At 44.5% G+C, this 23,129-nt stretch overlaps 1 protein-coding gene across 6 annotated transcripts in view; it reads left to right on the top strand.

Annotated features, from left to right (window-relative positions):
• Window positions 1-22,774, top strand: part of XDH (xanthine dehydrogenase) — an 81,466-nt gene extending 58,692 nt beyond the window's left edge. For all 6 annotated transcript variants that reach the window (XM_043543550.1, XM_037895601.2, XM_007071756.4 and 3 more), the window contains 12 exons: window positions 72-263; window positions 1,197-1,342; window positions 3,541-3,622; window positions 6,742-6,837; window positions 8,351-8,479; window positions 9,483-9,557; window positions 11,116-11,168; window positions 12,502-12,616; window positions 13,328-13,393; window positions 16,552-16,740; window positions 17,790-17,957; window positions 20,651-22,774. In XM_043543550.1, the coding sequence (XP_043399485.1) occupies window positions 72-263; window positions 1,197-1,342; window positions 3,541-3,622; window positions 6,742-6,837; window positions 8,351-8,479; window positions 9,483-9,557; window positions 11,116-11,168; window positions 12,502-12,616; window positions 13,328-13,393; window positions 16,552-16,740; window positions 17,790-17,957; window positions 20,651-20,701 (1,362 nt within the window). In that variant the 3' untranslated portion in view covers window positions 20,702-22,774. The remainder of the gene's footprint in view (window positions 1-71; window positions 264-1,196; window positions 1,343-3,540; window positions 3,623-6,741; window positions 6,838-8,350; window positions 8,480-9,482; window positions 9,558-11,115; window positions 11,169-12,501; window positions 12,617-13,327; window positions 13,394-16,551; window positions 16,741-17,789; window positions 17,958-20,650) is intronic.
• The last annotated feature ends 355 nt before the right edge of the window (window positions 22,775-23,129 follow it).

Below are 23,129 nucleotides of genomic sequence, written 5' to 3'. Positions count from 1 at the left end.
CATGGGATTTACGTTAATAAGTGATTCTCGCCCCCCACACCCTCCTCTGTTTTGTAATTCTTTTTCATCAGGTTATGGACAGAGCTTTGTTTCACATGGATAACTCTTACAACGTCCCCAACATCAAAGGCGTGGGTACAGTTTGCAAGACTAACTTGTCCTCCAACACAGCTTTCCGTGGCTTTGGAGGTCCCCAGGGAATGATGGTTGTTGAGTGCTGGATGAGCGACGTTATCCTGACATGCGGTCTGCCAGCAGAGCAGGTACAAATCAATTGAAACAGTACAGTGCAGCATATTAGCTAAGTCTTGGGAATTTGACGCACAACTACAGCTAGATATTAAGCACAGGAAATCTCCGTTTGTTTTTGCCAGTCCTAATCAGGGTCCCAGTTCTGTGCCTGTTGAAGTCAATAGGCCAAATTGCGATCTGGATCATTATCTTCTGCCTCCCTGAATTTCTTTTGTCATTTCAGTTGTGTCTCATTCTGTAACATCAGCTTTAAGGCTCGGATTTTCAAAGGGACCTAAGGTAATTAGGTACCCAAATCCCACCAAAAGCAATTTGAGTTCCTATATCCCTTCGTGTGACAGGATGCTAAGCAGAAAACTGCGTAGCCAACCCTCTGTCACTCCAGCTCCAATTAAGGGAGGTGAATTGGAGCTGGTTAGATCACCTGGCCCTGGATTGGGAAACAGCTGCTGCCTCACCAGGCTGGGGCTGGATAAAAGCCCCAGGGGAAAGAAGCCAGGGGAGGAGCTGGACAGGCTGTAAGCTACACTAGAGGAAAGGCAGTGAGGGGAAGCAGACAGAGATAGCTTGGCCCCTCTCTCCTGCTGGGGAACTGTAAGAAGGGGACTATGTGTATGGTGGAAAGGTGGTGGGAACACAACCTGTAAATAAAAGCACCAGGTGAGCATTGCACCAATGTCTCTGTTTGACTTTCTCAGCCCAGCGGGGGCAGGAGCCCCATTACACTTAGACTTTCTTGAAAATCCCACTCTAAATTCTTGTCACCAGGTTTTCTCATGAACGAATCATGGACTTTCAACATATTGTTCAGTGGAGCCAGAAAAGGAGGAGGAACAACTAAAGTCCAATTTGTTCTTGATATTGTTCAATTAAAAAACTCTTGTACTAAAACACTGATTTCATTATTCTTAATGAGCCCTATCCATGTTTCTTTCTTTGAGAAGGTGCGAAAGCTGAATCTTTACAATGAAGGAGACCTGACCCATTTTAACCAAAAGCTTGAAGGGTTCACTTTGCGGAGATGCTGGGAAGAGTGTCTAGTGAACTCTAAGTATGATGCCAGAAGGAAACTCATTGATGAATTCAATAGGTAGGTGTTTAACTCTTTGCCGGGATACCAGGCAGTAAAGTCCAATTGGTAACCTGGCCTCCCATGACGGGGATTTCACAACCTCCCTAGGTAACCTATTTCAGTACCTAACTATCCTTAGAGTTAGAAAGCTTTTCCTAATATGTAAACCAATGGTTCTCAATCTTAGTCGATCAGCTCCCCCCTTCTTTGTGTCTGTAGTCATTTATGTGTCCTGCCCCCGCCAAGGACATATACAGCTACCCAGCTCTAAAGGCAGAGTGGAGAGCAGGGGCTGCTGGCTGGGTAATCAGCTCTGACGGCTGCTCCACGCCTGCAGCGGTGTACAAGTAAGGGTGGCAATATAGATCTGTCAATATCCTTTTCACAGCAGACTTAGAAGTAAGGGTGCAGAAGTAAGGGAAGCAATGTGAAAAGTGATATTTGTCATCACTTTTCATAGCAGACTTAGCACCCCATCGCCACCCTTACTTCTGCACTGCTGCTGCCACCCTGGGGCTGACAGCCAGAGCCCTGCTGCCTCCTAGTGTGGGAAGGGGAGGGGAAAGAGAGCCTGATCCTAAGCCTGGACTGCCTCCTGGTGTGGGATTGGGGGTGTGGGAAGGAGAGCTCAAGCCCGGGTGGGGGAGCTCCGGCTGTCCCCTTTATCCCCACCTCCCGGGTGTGCTTGGCCCTTCAGCATGAGTCCCAGCCACCCAGGGCTGACAGCTAGACCTCTGCTTTGTTTAAACAAACACACAGCTTGTGCCTCCTTTGACACATTCCTGTGCCTCCCTTGGGAGACCCGCCCCATAGTTTGAGAACTGCTGATCTAAACTAAATCTCCCTCACTGCAAATTAGGCAGATTGTTTTTTGTCCTGCCCTTGGTGAACATGGAGAACAGTTGGTCGTTGTTCTCTTTATAAACTGCCTTTTACATATTTGAAGACAGTTATGAGGTCCCCCCTCAGCCTTCTCATCTTTAAGCTAAACATGCCCAATTCTTTCAGCCTTTCCTCACATGTCACGTTTTTGAAATCTCTTAATATTTTTGTAGCTGTCCTCTGGAGTCTCTCCAATTTGCCGACATCTTTCTTAGTGTGGTGTCCCAAACTGGACATAATACTCTAGGATGAGGCCTCACCAGTGCTGCCTAAAATGGGACAATAAGCTCCTGTGACTTAAGTACGATTTATGTTGCCAACTTTCGAATTGCACAAACCCGAACACCCTGCCCCTTCTCAGAGGCCCTGCCCTGTCCCTTCTCAGAGGCTGCACCCCCATTCACTCCATTCCTGCCCTCCTGCTGTCACTCGTTCTCCCCCACCCTCACTCACTTTCACTGGGCTGGGGCAGGGAGTTGGGGTGCAGGACGGGGTGAGGGCTCTGTCTGGGGGTGTGGGCTCTGGGGTAGGGCCATGGATTAGGGGGCTCAGGGCTGGGGAAGGGGGTTGGGATGTGGGAGGGAGTTAGGGCACGGGAGGGGATGCAGGGCTGGGGCAGGGGGTTGGGGTGCGGGAGGGGGATCGGGGCTCAGGCTCCAGCCAGGTGGTGCTTACCTCAGGCAGCTCCCAGTCAGTGGTGCAGCAGAGCTAAGGCGGCTCCCTGCCTGCTCTGGCTCCAAACGCGCCTGCAAGTGCCACCCCTGTAGCTCCCATTGGCCGCGGTTCCCGACCAGTAGGAGCTGTGGAGCTGGCACTGGGGGTGGGGGCAGCACGCGGAGCTTCCCTGATCACCCCTCCGCCTAGGGGCCTCAGAGATATGCCAGCCACTTCTGGGAGCTGTGCAGAACCAGGGCAGGCAGGGAGCCTGCCTTAGCCCTCCTGCATCGCTGACCAGACATTTAATGGGCTGGTCAGCGGTGCTGACTGGAGCCACCAGGATCCTTTTTTGACGGGGTGTTCTGGTCCAAAACCGGATGCCTAGCAACCTTATGTATGACATGTTAATGCATCCCAGAATATCAGCCTTTTTCCCAATTGCATCACAATGTTGACTCATATTAAATTTGTGATCCACTATAACCCCCAGAGCCTTTTCAGCAATACTTTTGCCACACCAGTTATTTCCCATTTTGTAGTTGTGTTTGATTTTTTTCCTTCCTAAGTGTAGTAGTTTGCACTTGTCTTTACTGAATTAGAGGAAAGCATAGTGTCCTATTTAGGATGAATGCCTGACTGAGAGCTGAAGGAGTACTAACGGTGCTTTGTTCTTCCAGACAGAATCGCTGGAAGAAGAGGGGGATAGCCATTATTCCTACAAAGTTTGGGATCAGCTTCACTCTTTCCTTTTTGAATCAGGTCTGCAAGTCTCATTAATCTTTGCGGGAGATTAACTAGATGTTATGCTCACCAGTCCAGGTTCTCCTTGTGTATCAAAATGGTTTAGTCCTTCTCTGAAAGTCCCCAGTGGAGAAATCATAGAATCATAGAATCATAGAATATCAGGGTTGGAAGGGACCCCAGAAGGTCATCTAGTCCAACCCCCTGCTCGAAGCCGGACCAATTCCCAGTTAAATCATCCCAGCCAGGGCTTTGTCAAGCCTGACCTTAAAAACCTCTAAGGAAGGAGATTCTACCACCTCCCTAGGTAACGCATTCCAGTGTTTCACCACCCTCTTAGTGAAAAAGTTTTTCCTAATATCCAATCTAAACCTCCCCCATTGCAACTTGAGACCATTACTCCTCGTTCTGTCATCTGCTACCATTGAGAACAGTCTAGAGCCATCCTCTTTGGAACCCCCTTTCAGGTAGTTGAAAGCAGCTATCAAATCCCCCCTCATTCTTCTCTTCTGCAGACTAAACAATCCCAGCTCCCTCAGCCTCTCCTCATAAGTCATGTGCTCTAGACCCCTAATCATTTTTGTTGCCCTTCGCTGGACTCTCTCCAATTTATCCACATCCTTCTTGTAGTGTGGGGCCCAAAACTGGACACAGTACTCCAGATGAGGCCTCACCAGTGTCGAATAGAGGGGAACGATCACGTCCCTCGATCTGCTCGCTATTCCCCTACTTATACATCCCAAAATGCCATTGGCCTTCTTGGCAACAAGGGCACACTGCTGACTCATATCCAGCTTCTCGTCCACTGTCACCCCTAGGTCCTTTTCCGCAGAACTGCTACCTAGCCATTCGGTCCCTAGTCTGTAGCGGTGCATTGGATTCTTCCATCCTAAGTGTAGGACCCTGCACTTATCCTTATTGAACCTCATCAGATTTCTTTTGGCCCAAACCTCCAATTTGTCTAGGTCCTTCTGTATCCTATCCCTCCCCTCCAGCGTATCTACCACTCCTCCCAGTTTAGTATCATCCGCAAATTTGCTGAGAGTGCAATCCACACCATCCTCCAGATCATTTATGAAGATATTGAACAAAACCGGCCCCAGGACCGACCCCTGGGGCACTCCACTTGACACCGGCTGCCAACTAGACATGGAGCCATTGATCACTACCCGTTGAGCCCGACAATCTAGCCAGCTTTCTACCCACCTTATAGTGCATTCATCCAGCCCATACTTCCTTAACTTGCTGACAAGAATACTGTGGGAGACCGTGTCAAAAGCTTTGCTAAAGTCAAGAAACAATACATCCACTGCTTTCCCTTCATCCACAGAACCAGTAATCTCATCATAAAAGGCGATTAGATTAGTCAGGCATGACCTTCCCTTGGTGAATCCATGCTGACTGTTCCTGATCACTTTCCTCTCATGTAAGTGCTTCAGGATTGATTCTTTGAGGACCTGCTCCATGATTTTTCCAGGGACTGAGGTGAGGCTGACTGGCCTGTAGTTCCCAGGATCCTCCTTCTTCCCTTTTTTAAAGATTGGCACTACATTAGCCTTTTTCCAGTCATCCGGGACTTCCCCGTTCGCCACGAGTTTTCAAAGATAATGGCCAAGGGCTCTGCAATCACAGCCGCCAATTCCTTCAGCACTCTCGGATGCAACTCGTCCGGCCCCATGGACTTGTGCACGTCCAGCTTTTCTAAATAGTCCCTAACCACCTCTATCTCCACAGAGGGCTGGCCATCTCTTCCCCATTTTGTGATGCCCAGCGCAGCAGTCTGGGAGCTGACCTTGTTAGTGAAAACAGAGGCAAAAAAAGCATTGAGTACATTAGCTTTTTCCACATCCTCTGTCACTAGGTTGCCTCCCTCATTCAGTAAGGGGCCCACACTTTCCTTGGCTTTCTTCTTGTTGCCAACATACCTGAAGAAACCCTTCTTGTTACTCTTGACATCTCTTGCTAGCTGCAACTCCAGGTGCGATTTGGCCCTCCTGATATCTTTCCTACATGCCCGAGCAATATTTTTATACTCTTCCCTGGTCATATGTCCAACCTTCCACTTCTTGTAAGCTTCTTTTTTATGTTTAAGATCCGCTAGGATTTCACCATTAAGCCAAGCTGGTCGCCTGCCATATTTACTATTCTTTCGACTCATCGGGATGGTTTGTCCCTGTAACCTCAACAGGGATTCCTTGAAATACAGCCAGCTCTCCTGGACTCCCTTCCCCTTCATGTTAGTCCCCCAGGGGATCCTGGCCATCTGTTCCCTGAGGGAGTCGAAGTCTGCTTTCCTGAAGTCCAGGGTCCGTATCCTGCTGCTTACCTTTCTTCCCTGCGTCAGGATCCTGAACTCAACCAACTCATGGTCACTGCCTCCCAGATTCCCATCCACTTTTGCTTCCCCCACTAATTCTACCCGGTTTGTGAGCAGCAGGTCAAGAAAAGCGCCCCCCCTAGTTGGCTCCCCTAGCACTTGCGCCAGGAAATTGTCCCCTACGCTTTCCAAAAACTTCCTGGATTGTCTATGCACCGCTGTATTGCTCTCCCAGCAGATATGACATGCATCTTTCAAAACCAATGCAGACATTATATGCCACAGTTACTGGTTTACATATATCGAGAAGACCCCATGACACAGCCCAGTTTCATGCCCCTCCACCCCCAATCTCATCAAAAATAATAGCAGTATGAAGTATGCTGGCTTTGTTGAAATTCAGTAATCATTATTGTCCATACATATCTTGGGCTAGCTGGGTTTTGGGTGACACTGTTAGGTTTGGATGAGAGAATGCTTCTCTGTTTCACAAGCAACTAACAGCAGGTTCAGATTGGCTTATCCAGCTCCCATAGCTGAAAACTGTGGCTGATATTTTTTTTATTCTGTAATTTGAGCCTAGTTATACCGATGATCATGGGCCAAATTCATTATGAGCATGAATACTGTTGGCCTCAGAGAGTTATACAAAGAGGAGCATGATCCCCTGAGTTTGTCTCTGATAGCTTCTATACCAGATTTGCCTCTTTAGGCTAGTCCCAAAGTCTGCTTTTATTTGTGTGCGCTGGAACTGAAATCTGCCAGGTAATTTACTAGCTTAATTGGTGACCCTCTACCTTTTTAATAATCCCTGTTGTAGGCTGGGGCTCTGGTACACGTGTATACAGATGGTTCAGTGCTGCTTACACATGGTGGGACTGAGATGGGTCAAGGACTTCACACCAAGATGATCCAGGTAATGATGAGTTTAGACACATCAGCATGAGACCTTTTTTAAAATAAATTCCAATCTCACTTCCCTAATAAGCTTTTCAACAGGCAGTAAGGGAGCTGCTGTAATGGCTCGTAGGTTTATATAGGGTCCTAAACTGTAATAATCACCCTCGTTGCATCAGCACCAGTGCTAGATTTCTAAAATGATGGTGTAATAGGAAGTGAAGATTATAATCTGCATTATCTATACATACTGGTTTACACTAATATGTTCAGTTTAATGTAGCCGTGCAGACTATGCACTATTAATAAGGCTGTACTCTTTATTGCCAGAAGAAGCTACGTCTTTTCTTTCTGATCCTGTAAAACTGTAATTTTCACATTATATTTAAACTAATATTTCTCTTTGTCTTTTGTATTTGACATATCTTGTTAAAACTTTTAATAAAGATAGATGTTGATTTCACGGCCATGTGAATTTGGAGGAATTCCACTGATGTTGATGGAGTTACTCTCGATTTACACTGGGATAAGCAAGATCAGAATCTGGCTTAATTTTTTTTAAAAGGCTTTGCTAGAGATGCGAGAATCTGAAACCCATAATTCAGAACATTTTAGAACTTAATGGGTTCTAGAATTCTGTGGGTGAAATCCTCTCTCCATTGAAGTCAATGGCAAAACTTTCACTGACTTCAATGGAGCCAAGATTTCACCCTAAGACTCGTAGAACATGTTAAGGTTTTATTTCATGTCAAAGAGAGAGATGTTTAGAAACTTTTTACCCCAAACTTCCGCTCTCTTCCATCCCTCCTTCTCACCAGGATTTCCTATAACCTGGTCTGTGATGCTATATGACATATATAAAGCCAGTTACCTGGAAGTCATTGTGACCTATTTATGCAGGTCAGTACTGCAGCAAGCATCATCTTCTGGTAACTGGAAGCTTTTGCACAATGGCTCATTTAAACAGTTAGAGTGACAAGTAGATCGTAACGTTTTTGAGTTTGAAATTTGCAGTGCCAATGGAAAATTGCAGTAAGAGCTCAGGAGTGCCCATACCCAGGATGGACTTAAATTCTGGAAGGTTACAGAAACAATAACTGCAATAAATGTTATAGCAATTAAAGGGCACTTGCTGCATATATTGTTCCATATTTTATATGTACAAGTAGCATATGCCCCGATTGTTTGGAGGCATTTAAAGCTAGATGTGACACAACTTCTTACATTGGCAAGAAGATGGATTGTGTGATGTACTGGAACTTTTTCCTCTCTATCTTCTACAGTTGTTGAATCTTGGGCTGGCAAAAAAAAAAAAGTCTGAATAATGAAACGGTTGTAAGGACATTTGACAAACACACAAGTTCTCATGCTTGACCATGACAAACCTAGAGCTAACTCTAACACCAAATAACCAAAAGAGGTGAAACTTGGGATGGGAGAGAAGAGAAGGTTGCAGCATGGATATTGTGGATAGGGAATGGCATGCCTCACAAATATGTACACCAAACAGTCATTTTTTTGTTGCTCTGCAGGTTGCCAGCAGAACTCTGGGAATCCCCACCACCAGCATTCACCTCAGTGAGACCAGCACTAACACGGTCCCAAATACCTCTGCAACAGCTGCTTCTGTCAGCACAGACCTTAATGGGATGGCTGTCTTTGTAAGGCAATTGCGTAACTCAAATCTCTATCTGATAAGCTAGGGCTCCAGAACAAAAAACATGCTGTCTACATGTTTCTTTAAAAAGATTTGGGATGCCCCGTGTCCTTGAAAAGGAAATAATAAGCACATGATACCTCATACTTCCTTGTGATGGCCACAATTATTAGGATGCCACAGCTAATGAATGACCATATTTATTTCAAGGTTTTTATGAAACTCTCATGTTCAGTCCATTGCCAATTAGTAAATTGAAGAAAGGCAGCCATTTAAATTAATAGCTTCCTAGTAATGTCTGTTGTATTAACCGCAAGCATGGTACACTGTTAAGTATAATATGTAGATGGGTTGGGGACTACATGGAATTGGCATCAAATCTACAGGCATGCTGCACAGGACAGGGAATTGCACGAAGGCATGGTGAATTATTTCCATGTTGCTACAAGCTCGTCTTGCTAGATATTTTCAGGTGGCCTGGAAGGGGTTAAAATACGCAAAGTTTTCTTTATAAACTAGAATCCATCCAATAGTGTGTGTCATGACTCACAAGACCCTATACCAAGAGTGGCCTTAGCCATTTTGCCTGCCAGGATGGAAAACATTTTTGGCACCCCTGCCCACAGTGGCTGAGCCAAAAAACAAAACAAAAGCACCACCAACCAATCACAGCTGAGCCAAAATGGCAGGCCACTGCAGTACAGTGCCCCCTGCAAGTCTGTGCTCCGGGCGGCCACCCTGCTTTCCCACACTTAGAACTGGCTTGGCTATGAGCCATCACTGGGATCTCCCTTTACCAATCAGCTTTAGAATCCTTTTATTTCCCAATCAAACTACGCCTTTATGATCAGCTCTCCCAGTTACTGAACCTTGTCCATTTAATGATATGTCAGTGTCCTAAGGACAACATTGATTTAGGCAGAGGGTAACTGTGAATGATTGTGTAATAAACGCATATTTTCAAGGCCTACTTTAAAAAGTGCTCTTTATTTTGTTTTGTATTTTAGAGAGCGTGTGAGACTATTTTAGAAAGGCTAAAGCCATTCAAACGTTCAAACCCCAAAGGATCCTGGAAGGACTGGGTAAGTTGTTTATACACCTCTACCCTGATATAATGCAACCCGATATAACGCGGTAAAGCAGTGCTCTGAAGGGCGGGGCTGTGCGCTCCGGCAGATCAGCGTGTCTGGGTCTTACACGCTGCTCTGAGTGGCCTGTTAAGGGTGCCAGGCCGGGGCCAAGGGGTTGGATAAGGGCAGAGGGTCTTGGGGGTTGGTCAGGGGACAGGGAGCAGGGGGGTTTGGATGGTTCGGAGGTTCTAGGGGCGGGGAACGGGGGCATTGGATAGGGCGTGGGAGTCCCGGGGAGCCTGTCAGGGGGTGGGGATGTGGATGGGATTGGGTCAGTCAGGGGACAAGGAGCAGGGGGGTTGGTAGGGGGTGGAGTCCTAGGGGTGATGAGGGACGGGGGGGTCTCTTGAGGGCGCGGTAAGGGGACAAGGAGCAGGGGGGTTGGTAGGGGGTGGAGTCCTAGGGGTGATGAGGAACAGGGGGGGTCTCTTGAGGGGGCGGTAAGGGGACAAGGAGCAGGGGGCTTAGATAGGGGGTGGGGTCTTGGAAGGGGTGGTTAGGGGCAGGGGGGTCTCTGGAGGGGGTAGTCAGGGGACAAGAAGCGGAAGGGTTGGATGGGTCGGGGGTTCTGAGGGGTCAGTTAGAGGGCAGGAAGTAACTATTCATAATGGAAATGCTCAAGGCCAAAGCAAGTTTGATATAATGCGGTTTCACCTATGATGCGGTTAGAATTTTTTGGCTCCCGAGGACCGCGTTATATTGGGGTAGAGGTGTACCTGGTACAGGTTAGATGTGGGCTGTTCAGAGAATTATTTTGTTGGTAAATCCAACATGTAGACAAATCCGCCATCCCTGCTCATCCTGTAGGAAAGGTTCCAGGAGGCTCTAGGATAGACAGTGCAGCAACTTAGCTTGGGAGGAAAAGGATACTGGAGAGGGGTGAACTCCAAAGGGGGTGACATCTAGCTTCCATTTGTGGTTTTACAAGGGAGATTTCCCACACAGGAACCTGCTTATAACTAATTTGGGCATACTGAAGTCTAATCTCTAATGAAGTTAAGAGAAAAATCCCAAATGGTACCATTGTATCTCAATGGTCAGATTGCAATCCTGATGAGAATGAAATCTCTGCTCACAGCAAAGTGTTTCTGTGGAAAAAAAGACTTCTCTGTAAGAAACTTCCAGGACACTTTTCAGCCATCCTCAGTGGGGACAAGAATTCACTTACTCCAACATCTGAAGAGTGGGCACACCTTGCATTGTATTGTCAAGGACTACTCAAATTGAAATACCTCTGTGTGTTAATCTCCCAGCCAGATTCCAAGTTCCAAGTCTCCTGTGCTTGAGGATATTTTTACTATGGTGCAGACCTTTCAAGGAAGATGAGAAAATCAAGAAATTGCAAGATGTTTGGCTCCCAAAAAATCAATTATTCACTCCGCTCTACTGTGAATGTCATCCCCTATTGAGTATGTGGCCACGGGCTTCCTCAGGATGCATTCTCAGAAGGTTATTGTACAAGAATTAGTTTAATAATACTAACTTTTAAAAAACCTGCTTATTTTGTCAGGTGGGAGCAGCCTACATTGACTGTGTTAGTCTGTCAGCCACAGGATTTTATAGGTGAGTATTAGAGCTGGGGTAGTGCAGTAATATTTTTGCCTAGTTACATAGTCTGTGTGCAGGAGCGTTGCATGGTGATTACTGGGTGGATAATTACTCTCCTCTCGGGCCATGAAGCTGTTCTGCAGCTATTATGGCTGGTGAAGGCTGCAGTAGCCATCTCAGCAGCTGCATGCCCTGGCCTACATGGCGAGAGTCAGCTGAGGGATGCTTGCAGCAGCCCATCCATCAGCCACACCTCTACTCTCAAACATGCTCTTGAGCTAGGGAAGATGAGTCATTGGTGGAGCACAGCTCTGAGACAAGTGTGGGGCCACATTCAGATCTCATTTTCACTATTGTAAACCTGGAGTAACTCTGTTGACTTCAGTGGAGTTAGTTCAGATTTAAAGAGATGTAAGTGAATCTGACCCAGGGGTCTGCATGGCACTTGGCTCCCAGCTTTCTGCCTTTCCTTAAGATTAGAACTGCCTGATTTGTCACTGCTTTTTAGGTTTTCCATCCCCAGTGGAGAAGGGGTCACGATTCGCCCCTTAGGAAAACCTCCAAAGGGATCATCGTTGCTTTCAGAATGGTATTAGAGGCAGTCAATTAAATAAAGCCACATTCTGGCCTCCAGTACATGAGCTGATTCCATTGTTTTCAATTTCATTCTCACGCTTTTGCTTTTTTATGCTGGTTCTTGTGAAGCTCTAAAATGAAACATTTCTCCCATCAATCAGCCTTACTGTCAGAGGCAAACCCAACGCCATCATTATAAAAGGCATAGGACTCATCACAAAACATTAAACTGGATATTGAGAATAGATACTATGGGACTGGAATGTATGATGTGAGCCAGTTTCCACTGCATCTTTGAAATGTATTTGTCTCTGAGCCAAGTGGCTTCATTGGTGTTTAACAAAACACCAGTATTTACATAAACAGTCTCAGCTGCGTAACACAGGATTTGCTGTGAACTACTTCAAAAAAATGAATCGCTCCATAACTCGGTCTTACTCTCTGGCTCCATTTCACGTCAGCACAGAATTTAACTAGTTCTGGGATATGCACAATTTTATGCCTTGCATAAAGTATTTAATATTGGACTCTTGGGATTGGGACTGTATATGGGCATTATAAATGTTTATGTTCCAGAGAAACAAGTGATAGATTAGTTAAGATGGATAAAAATTCTTCAAGGAGTCTTACTACGTTTATCAAGTGCAAGATAGCCTTGGATTTCTTTATTTTTTTACTTTCTGCATATCTAGTCTACACAGAGGAAAAATGGGTGAAGTATAAGAAAATCTTATGAATGCAATCAGACATGTTTTGTTTTCTTTCTGTTAAGAATTCCTGACCTTAGGTATGACTATGAGAAAAATGAAGGAAATCCTTTCAACTACTTCTCTTATGGGGTTGCTTGCTCCGAGGTTGAGATAGACTGCCTGACAGGTGACCACAAGGTGAGTGGGGTAGATGATTAAAAAACCCTCTGTAGGTAAGGTGAAGAAAGCATTGTCTAGTGGTTAGATCAAAGACTGGGAGTTAATCTCTTTCCAGCTATGCCATTGACTCACTGTGGCCCAGAGCAAATTTCTTAGCTTTTCTGTTCCTTAATGTAACCATATGTAAAGCTGGTATAATATATTAATAATTATGTACCTCACAAGTGTATTATAAGCCTTGCAAAACCGTTTGAGGTTGTTAAATCAAAGGTGCCAGCACTATGTAAGCACAAAGCAGCAGTAAAAGATTAGGGAATTGAGTTACTTGTTAAAAGTAGGGCTGGGAAATTTTTATTAAAAAATGCTTGCCTGGACATGACGTTGATTTCATTTGTTATGTTCCGATAAAAAGCACTGATCACCGGCAACCTGGATAATGGGTCAAACAGATCTCTGAGAAAAATTGATTGCCTTCATTTGAGTTACCCCAGGGCTGAATTTGGTTTCAGGCTCAATATTAAGTTTAAAGACAACAATCAGCTTTGTTTAATATATGACCCATGGGGAGTGAGAAGTCCTTATATACCATACATATATATGTGTGAAAACAGGAATGCTGGCCAAAATGTGGATAGTATTGGATATATTAACTAAGAAGTATAAAGTCACAGTGGCCCAATTTCAGTTATTCTCTGTGCTTATTTATTCTTTACTTCTGGTAACTTTCAGAACCTTCGCACAGACATAGTAATGGATGTTGGCACCAGCCTGAACCCAGCCATAGATATAGGACAGGTAAGCATTACTATCACCAATTCAACCACATTTTGTTTGGTCTGGAAATTATGCTGCTGTGGGCCACTTTAGACCACCTCTCCTTTTCTTCTCTATGGGCCGTATCTTTGCAAATATAGCACTGCAGTTCTTAAACAGAGAAGCATATTGGGCTGGCTGATGAGAAATAACCGAATAGACACAGGGTTAGGCGCGGGGAGATATCCTCTTGTTTGGTATTGTTTATTAAGGCTCCTATGTGGCCTTCAGTTATCACCACACTGATGTTTTTTCTGTACCTCAGCCCAAGTAAGGAATGAATTCAGAGAAAGCAAGCATACTGAGTTTGGGGGGAGAGAAGATTTGCACTGCTTTAAGATTGGATCCTAATCTGGCATGTTTTGTGTCTGCAATGTATGATGGCTAATTTAAGCCCCAATCCTGCAGCTTTTACCCCAGTGTGTAGTCCAGTCAAGGTTAATGGGAGTGTTTTGTGTGAGTAAAGAGTACTTACATTGGTAAGGATTGCAGCATGAGTGCCCAAGGTGCTCAGGTACCTAAGTGGTGCTGGGAGATGTATTAAAACCTACATTAATAGTTTAGCTTGTGAGCTCCCTGGGCAGGGACCGTGTTTTCCTCTGTCTTTTGTACAGGAACAAACGCACAGTAACACTTTTCAGTAACTAGCAGTAATGAAGTAAGGCTATGATTTTATCATGGAGTTCGTGGAAGTCATGAAATCTGGGACTTCCGAAGAGCTCCATGAATTCAGCCCGCAGGTGGCTGGGAGCTGCAGAGTCCCATCACTGCCCAGGGCGGCCAGGAGCTGCAGGGTACCCCCGCCACCCAAGGCAGCGGAGCCCCCTGGCTCCGAGGTGGTGTGGGTACCCTGCAGCTCCCAGCTGCCATGGGCAGTGGCATACTCTGCAGCTGCCGGTTCTGGCAGGGGACCCCCAGAGCTCCCAGGTGGTGGGGGAGCCTGGAGCTCCTGGCCTCCATGGGTAGCAGGGGGCACCATGCAGCTCCTGGCTGTTGCAGGAGGCGGGGGACCCCCGGAGCTCCTTGCTGCCACAGGTGGCGGGGGCTCCAAGCAGCTGTGGGTGAGAGGGACCCCGCAGCTCCCAGCCTCTGGTGGTGGGGGTACCTCTCAGCTCAGAACTGTGCCGGAGAGGGGAACCCTAGCTCACCAAGCTTTCAGAGCTCTCAGCTAGGCCCCTGCTGCTGCCTAGCAGCTCTTCATTTTGTGATGAATATTTTTAGTAGAAGTCAGAGAAGGCTTCCATGGATTTTTCTTTATTTCCCGTGAGCTGTCCATCTTTTACTACTACTTATTCTGGAGGCTGAATGACTGGAAGTTTGCTGCGGGGGCCTGGCTGAGAGCTCTGGGAGGTTGGTGAGCTAGGGTTCCCCTCTCCCCCACGGTTCTGAGCTGAGAGGTACCCCCACCACCAGAGGCCAGGAGCTGCGGAAGTTTGCACACACTGCGCTACTGAATGCAATGGTATTCTCCCAGTAATAGTGGACTGGGATAGAGTGAAACTCCATTTATAATGAAGTTGGATGAAAGTCTCAAGTGATCCCAGTGCATCACGAGCTACAGGTTGCTATCCCGGTTAGAATGAAATCTCTACTTAGAGTGAAGTCTGTCTGTGGAACAAAAATCTCAGTGGGGAAAATCCTACTTACTGTCTCCACAGTCATGCTACGCCCTGAATGCATAAGAATGGGGCAGGATAACTGAAGCCTGCTCCAAGGGGCCTCCTTCTGTACTGCCACACAAGGAGGATTTGGGGGTAGCACAGGCTAGGGGACAGGTGATAGATGGCCAGGGGACATGGCTGATCGATCCACAAATATATGCAGCCTTTGGGAAGAAGGGAGCACAAGACATGCAGGGATTATTACACCCCTGCATCAAATCTCCACGTACTGGTAATCGGGGTTGGCACAGAGAGTGGGAATTGCCCCTAAAAGACAGTTCTAGTGTATTTACAAGCAGCTCTTTTTTCTCCTCTTCTGACCTTTTCTTTGGAATGAGTTGTGAATTTATGATTACCCTTTTGCATTCAGAGCCTGTTCTTCTAGAATGACAGGTTTCAGAGTAGCAGCCGTGTTAGTCTGTATCCGCAAAAAGAAAAGGAGGACTTGTGGCACCTTAGAGACTAACCAATTTATCTGAGCATAAGCTTTCGTGAGCTACAGCTCACTTCATCGGATGCATGCAGTGGATGCATCCGATGAAGTGAGCTGTAGCTCACGAAAGCTTATGCTCAAATAAATTTGTTAGTTTCTAAGGTGCCACAAGTCCTCCTTTTCCTTTTGTTCTTCTAGGGTATTTGCTATCTCATCTCTCTATTCTCTGGACAAATTTTTCCAAAAGTACCTAAGTCCCATTGACTTTCAATGAGACTTAGATGCTTGTGAAAAATTTGCCCTCTAGCGACCCAATCTACTATCGTTTATTCAACAGCTCCCATCATTATAGTGTCTAAGCAATGGCTGAGTGTCTTCCACCCTACCTGATAGCTACTGTATGCAAACCACCACAGAGTTACCCAGAGAAATGGGCAAATATGTACAAGGATCTCTGCTTGTGCTGATGATGCAGGAATATGCAGTGTGTAGCAAGTGGGAGGTTTTATTTTGAAATACATAAAATGAGTAAAACTTGTTTTCAGAGAAATCTTTTGTCACCTTCAGCTTCTCAGATGGCTTTGTTTGCACTAAATCTTTGAATTACCATTGGATTCACTAAAGGGCTAAAGGCCTGCAATAACAGCTTCTAGGAAGAAATCACTAGCTTGCCATTTATGGGTCTTGATTTTTATTTACTGCATAAGAAACATGGTATCTTACATTTACTGCATATAGTATTTTTTATCAAAAAAGATTCCAAATCACTTTACGTATATCAGTTTGTGATATAGAGGAATTGCTCCACCCACCACTGAAATGCAGCCACTTCTTGGGTGGGGCACAGCCACAGTACACAGCAAATATAGGGCAGGGACAGAAGGAGAATACCATATCCAATTAAAAATGCAAGTGGAATGTAAGGACACAGAATGTAATTATCCATGTGGGAATCTGGCCAGGACCATGCCATTTGGAATGGTCATTGCTTTTTTGTGTGAAGGAGCACAAAGAAAAATGTGACCTAGTCTTTCTTTCTTCTGTAGATAGAGGGAGGATTTATCCAAGGCCTTGGGCTCTTTACCCTGGAGGAGTTGCGGTATTCCCCTGAAGGAGACTTGTATACCCGAGGGCCTGGAATGTACAAGATCCCAGCGTTTGGAGACATCCCAACAGAATTCTATGTCTCTCTTCTCCGGGATTGTCCAAACAGCAAAGCGATTTATTCATCCAAGGTATCCTCCTGGCATCCACATGCCGTCTACTAATCCTTATTTCTGTGGAAGCTGTATTTGATAAGTGTTGTGCAAAGAGACCACATTTATAGTAATGAGGAGGTTAATGATGTATCTGGCTTTGAAGAGATCAGAGCATTTTGATTAGCTGTTTGTTTTATAATCAGTTTGTTAGCATTCCTTCTACCAGTAATCGTTAATATGAATGATAATACCCATATTAAAAGATTTAATGGTGAAATGGTTAATACATTATCACCGCTGCTCTGTACTGGAGAGAGTTGGAACTGCTCACCTGTGTCCTAAACCCTATACTGTTAACACTAATAAAGATTCTTCTTTAGCTCAAGTAGCCTGTGCTTTCAGAGCAGGTTTTCTGAATTCTATGCCTCCTGTTACTCTGAAAGCTCTGAGCAATTGTGGTATGCAGCATAGAAACCACTGTGAAGCTACAGATTTACAAAAGAGTTACTCCCACAGATTTGTTGTAATTCCATTATCTTTTTCCCCATTGGTTGCAGAGTGCTGTTTTTCCTTTGGGGTTGCAGGGTCCCTCACCATAAGGGGTTAATATACTGTAAATGTTTTTCAGCTGTTGCCATTGCAGCTCGTCTCTGTTCTCTTTAGCTGGTCATATTGCTAAGACTGAGCAGCATGCAGCTTGACATATGACCCTAGCACAGGCTCACAGCGTGTCCAGTTTACTTTCAGTTCAAGGGGGCACATAAAGAGACCTCAGAACATCATTATCTAAATATTTGTTTTTACCTTGTCTCCCAATTCATCTCCTTTTCCCTGGCCTCAGGAAAATGTGCTTGCAAATCAGTAAGGCTATTTTTGTCTATTAATGTTAATTATGATCATGTACTCATGCTGTTAGCAGGAAAGAAGGTTGAAACTCTACAAAAGAAGGAAGTCAAGAGTAAGATGAACAGCTAATGATCTCTGCTAGCTTGTGCTCCTCCTTTCCCTCCAATGGTCCCCCAATCCAGACTAGGAGGAGTCTGTTTGGGGTCAGTCTGATTCTCTCTTGTGTTCTATCTGTCCAGGCTGTGGGTGAGCCTCCCCTGTTCCTGTCTGCCTCTGTGTTTTATGCCATTAAAGATGCCATCTTCGCTGCAAGGGCCGAATCTGGCCTGAAAGGGCCATTCAGACTAGACAGCCCTGCCACCCCGGAGAGGATCCGCAATGCCTGCATCGACATGTTCACCAAATTGGTACAGTATTTAGGCTCTCTCGGCTTCATAATGTTCCACGATCCAATTCAACAACACCATCCCGTCCCAGGTGGTAGATGAGTCATTTTGTGGGGCAGACCATGTGATCAGATTAGGACATTTAATAGAGATAGCAGCTTTCTATTTTGTTCAATGGTTTGATGCTATTGAAAGAAAGATGCAAATCCAAACATCAGCTGCTTATGGAGAGCTTCCAAAGAAGGGCCTCTATACAATGTGGTATTGTGACTTTAGTATGTTAAAGGGACATTATCAGCCTAATTCAGGATACCCTTCACCCACAAAATAAAATTTCATGGCAGGGAACAGACGTTGCAAAATTTAGTATGGACAGAAGCCTTGTCAATGAATGCAGGTTTTATCTCCTTAATGTACACAATTTTCTGCTGTCCTGGAAACCCAACCCCTACATCACAGTGTTAGTGCAACTAGGGTGACCAGATGTCCCGATTTTTTAGGGACAGTCCCGATTTGGGGGGCTTTTTCTTATATAGGCACCTATTACCCCCCATTCCCTGCCCCGATTTTTTTACGCTTGCTATCTGGTCACCCCAAGTGCAACAGAGCTCAGTATTGACCCTGGCTTTAAGCAGGAAGTGAAACTGACCAGTCTATACAAGAGACAAGGTGGGTGAGGTAATACCTTGTATTGGGCCAGGTTTTGTTGGTGATTGAGAGAGACAAACTTTTGAGACGCACACAGCTCTTCCTCAGTTCTATAGGGCTCGAAAGCTTGTCTCTCTCTCTCCAACAGAAGTTGGTCTAATAAAAGATATTACCCCATCCACCTTGCTCTCCAATCCCCTGGGACCAACACAGCTACAGCTACACTGCACACCGTCTATAATGAGTGAAGTGTGAAAAATATACAGCATAAACAGTTAAAAATAAATTCGATTTTTAGAAATATTTTAGTTTTTAATTTAAAGTAATGATAAGACGAGCGGTCCAATTTTAAAGTGTGTAATGTATACATACAATCTTTCATACCAGGGTTTGGATTTCCTATTAAGTAAAAGCTCAGCATTGAGCACAAGATACAGAGGGTATTGAAGAATCTTGTATGCAGTGTAGTTGTAGCCGTGTTGGTCCCAGGATATTAGAGAGCCAATGTGGGTCCGGTAATATCTTTTATTGGACCGACTTCTGTTAGTGAGAAACTACTCTAATCATGGATTGAACAGAAACACTGGATTTATGCCTCATTACAAGGATCTGTAACCCATTAACCCATTTTTGTCCTATGACTGCAGAGGTGTTAACGGGCCACTCTACCTTGAATGGTCCCTTTTACAATGTGTGCTAACTACTTATGCTGAACTATCTTTTCCATCTTTCATTTTGCTGTGACCCTGGGATTACCTTTCTCAGACCGGAAGAAGAGCTCTGTGTGGCTCAAAAGCTAGTCTCTTACCGACAGAAGCTGGTCCAGTAAAAGATATTACCTCATCCACCTGGTCTCTCTAATTGAATAATCTTGTTGTTAGACCATATTGCATGAGCTGAACCTGGAGACTGGGGGAAAGGCTCCCATAACTCTTCCTTCTATTTATCTGCATTATATGGTTGAGAAGAAATTCTTACTTTATACTGAGGAATCATAAAGCAGCCACTTGGATTTCCTTCTCAGAAGAATACACTGCTGTTATTAAACAGAGAGAAAGTTTCCTCAGAGTAACAGAGCCCAAAACAGCAATCTAACAAACTTAGAAGCCATCTCTCTACACAGCTCTCTCTCTGATCTAATTAATAAAATGCGAGTTCAGGATAGAACAAGTTGCAACAGTGTCTCAACTTTAGCTTGCTCCCAGGCTCTATTAACCAATGCGAATAGGGCAACTACCAGGGACTCCATCTTACTGTAATGCAAAGGCATAGATTAAATGATTCATTGGCATCTCCATGGTGCTCCTCACCCTTATTTCTGACTGCCTCCCAAACATTAATGCATCTAGCAAGTCTATCGTTAACATTGTTGGTTTCCATACTGGAAAGGAGGAGTACCGCTAAGGCCTGTCTTTGTGCTTTCTGCTTTGATGACCATCACTGAATATCATGACCTCTCCAGTCTTCTGATCTTCTGTGGGCCTACCCTGAAGTCTTCATACAGGCCCTGATCCTGCATCTGTCTCTGCCCGAGTTGACCCTGCTTCCTTGCAGTGCTCCATTACAGTCAGTAGGAGTGTGTGCAGGCGGACCCTGAATCCCAGTGGAGCCCCGTTGACTTTAATGGGGTTCTGTGCAGGCATCTGTCCATGTGCAGTCAGTTGCAAGACTGGGGCATTGGTCATTACTCCGATATAAACCCCATTGTAATTAAGGGCAAAGACAATGGGCTGAAGCCTTCTTGCCTTGCTTGTGACTTACTACTTGTCTTGTGAATGAGATGAGCAGCATCTAGCTCTGTTTAAGGATATCAGGATTATGCCCAGCATATTTGTCATCTGGCCTCTGAACCAGAACTGTTGCAGTTCTCTTATTGCTAGTTACATGTGGTACAGATCCTGTATTCTGTCTGATGGGGATTCTAAGCTTAGATATTTAACAGTACAAAGCCCACCTACCACAAATGGTAACAATTTGGTCAGTCTGCCTGCATTAAAAATTCAGTGTATGCTTTCAATTTGTTGCTGCCATCAGTCAATTTAATTTTTTGTATTCATTTTTTACAGTGTCCATCTGCCAAACCAGGGACTTTTAAGCCCTGGTCTGTGAGGGTATAAAAGGGAAGTTGAAGGAACAAGGTCTGCTCATGAAGCTGGTTTTATCCCAGGGGACCAAAAAGAAAAACTCTGTAGCAGAAAACAAATCTGTATTCATGTGTCTCATCCACTGATTCATGAAGCTCCATAATTCAATTGTGGAATCATCATTTCCATGAGGAAAGGGTATTGCTGGCAGGCTATTGCTGGGATGAAAATGTAAATGAAGAGTAAATTGATGGCTTTGCTGTCTGTGTAATTGAAAAACTTACAAGGTTCATTTAAGTTCGCTGCAAGGATCAGAGAAATGTTTACAAGAAGCTTGTTTGTAAAAGCATTTTTTTTTTAAGTATGATTATAAAACTCCGAGATGTGAAAAACTGGGGAGGACTTGGATGTGCTAAATCCAGTCAAAATGGCCTTTTTTCTTTTGTGCATTTTGAAGTTGCTAGCCAGAGCTGGTGTAAGCAGATATTACTTGGTTGACTTAAATGGAGTGTTGCTCACTTACATCTGGTTGGAATTTGGCCTCTGTTTTATGACATTTAAATGGCTGCACTGGTTAATTCATAGATTCCAAAGCCAAAAAAGACCATTGTGATCATCTAGTCTGACTTCCTGTATAACACAGGCCATAGAACTTTCCCAAAATGATTCCTAGAGCAGAGCTTTTAGAAAAACATCCAATCTTGACTTAAAAATTGTCAGTGATGGAGAATCCACCTTATTTCCAGTCTGAATTTGTCTAGCTTCAATTTGCAGCTATTGGATTGTGTTTTACCTTTCTCTACTAGATCGCAGAGCCTGTTAATAAATATTTGTTCCCCATGTAGGTACTTACAGACTGTAATCAAGTTACCCTTAACTTCTTTTTGTTAAACTAAATAAATTGAGTTCACTGAGTTTCACTATAATGCACATTTTCAAATCATTCCTGTGGCTCTTCTCTGAACCCTTTCCAATTTATCAGCAATCTTTTTGAATTGTGGGCGCCAGAACTGGGGACAGTATTCTAGTAGCGGTCACACCAGTGCCAAATAGAGAGGTAAAATAAAATAACCTCTCTACTCCTACACGAGATTTCCCTGTTTATGAATCCAGGATGGCATTAGCTTTTTTGGCCACAACGCCATGTTGGGAGCCCATTTTTAGCTGATTATCCACCATGACCCCCAAATCTTTTTCAGGTTCACTGCTTCCCAGATTAGAATCGCCCATTCGGTAGCTATATCCTACATTTTTTTGTTCCTAGATATATACATTTACATTTATGTGTATCAAAAAGCATATTGTTTGCTTGCACCCAATTTACCAAGTTTTTAGGTTAGGCATTTTAAAACATTTATATCTAAAATTCAGCTCAAAACGTTGTGGCTGTGTGACAGAATATACCTCTGTGTTCACACACTACCCACTGTTGTAATAATTTTTGAACAAAATATGCCTTCTAAGTATTATTTGAAAACTCATAATTTCCTGATCAGTATCATCCTGATAAAATAAGTATGGCAAAATTGTTTGTGAAGCTGTAAGATTCCGCTGTATAGTGTTATTAACATATGTTCCAAACTGAGATTGGCAAACAGGCCTGTCTTAAACAAAGGAATGTGTACTCTACTTAATTTGCATTTAAGCAATAAACAGTAAGCAGGAATGGAAACAAAGGAAGCTTAAATAGGTGAGGAAAAAGCAGCAAGAACATCCTTCCACATAGACTTTTTGTCTCCTGGTACCCAGCTGGAAATGTTTTTCCAGAGAGGGACCGAAACTAGAAAAACAAGGGACAAACACTCCAAAACACTCTGATCTCTCTCCCTGCCCATCACATTCACTGCACTTGAAGCAACAAAGGAAGCATTTGCTGGACTCTGAGAAGAGGGGTCCTGACCTAAGAAGCTTGGCAAGTAAGACTGTTGAAGGCATGTGGTGAGAAAACTTTGCTTTGAATTTAATATAGTGTGTGAAGTTAGGCATGAGTTGCATTTTATCTTTATTTTTCTTGTAACCATTTCTGACTTCTGTGTCTCACTTAAAATTTTGTATTCACTTCAGATGTCTTTATAGTTAATAAACTTGTTTCATTGTTTTATCTGATCCAGTGTGTTTAAATGGAAGTGTCTAACTTTTTGAAATAATAAGTTGACATATTATTCCTTTTAAAGAAATAACAGACTTCATATAACTTGCAGGAGAGGGCTGGACATACCCCCAGTCTTAGATTTCCCCCCACAGAAATGTATGTTGGGGTCACCCTGCAATATTACCAAGGCTGGCGAGAACCAGAGTGTAATCCAAGCGTGGCTGCCAGGCTGTAGTTGCACAGAGATACTCAGGGTGTGGCTTTCATGCTGGAAGGCTGTTTACGAGTGGCCCAAGTGGGAGCTATGTCAGCAAGGCATGGTAAGGCACCCAAAGTTGCAGAGCAGGGGTGACACAGCCACACATTAGT

The sequence above is a fragment of the Chelonia mydas genome, chromosome 3, assembly GCF_015237465.2.
Source record: "Chelonia mydas isolate rCheMyd1 chromosome 3, rCheMyd1.pri.v2, whole genome shotgun sequence".
NCBI lineage: Eukaryota > Metazoa > Chordata > Testudines > Cheloniidae > Chelonia > Chelonia mydas.
This window is presented reverse-complemented; position numbering and strand designations above follow the sequence as displayed.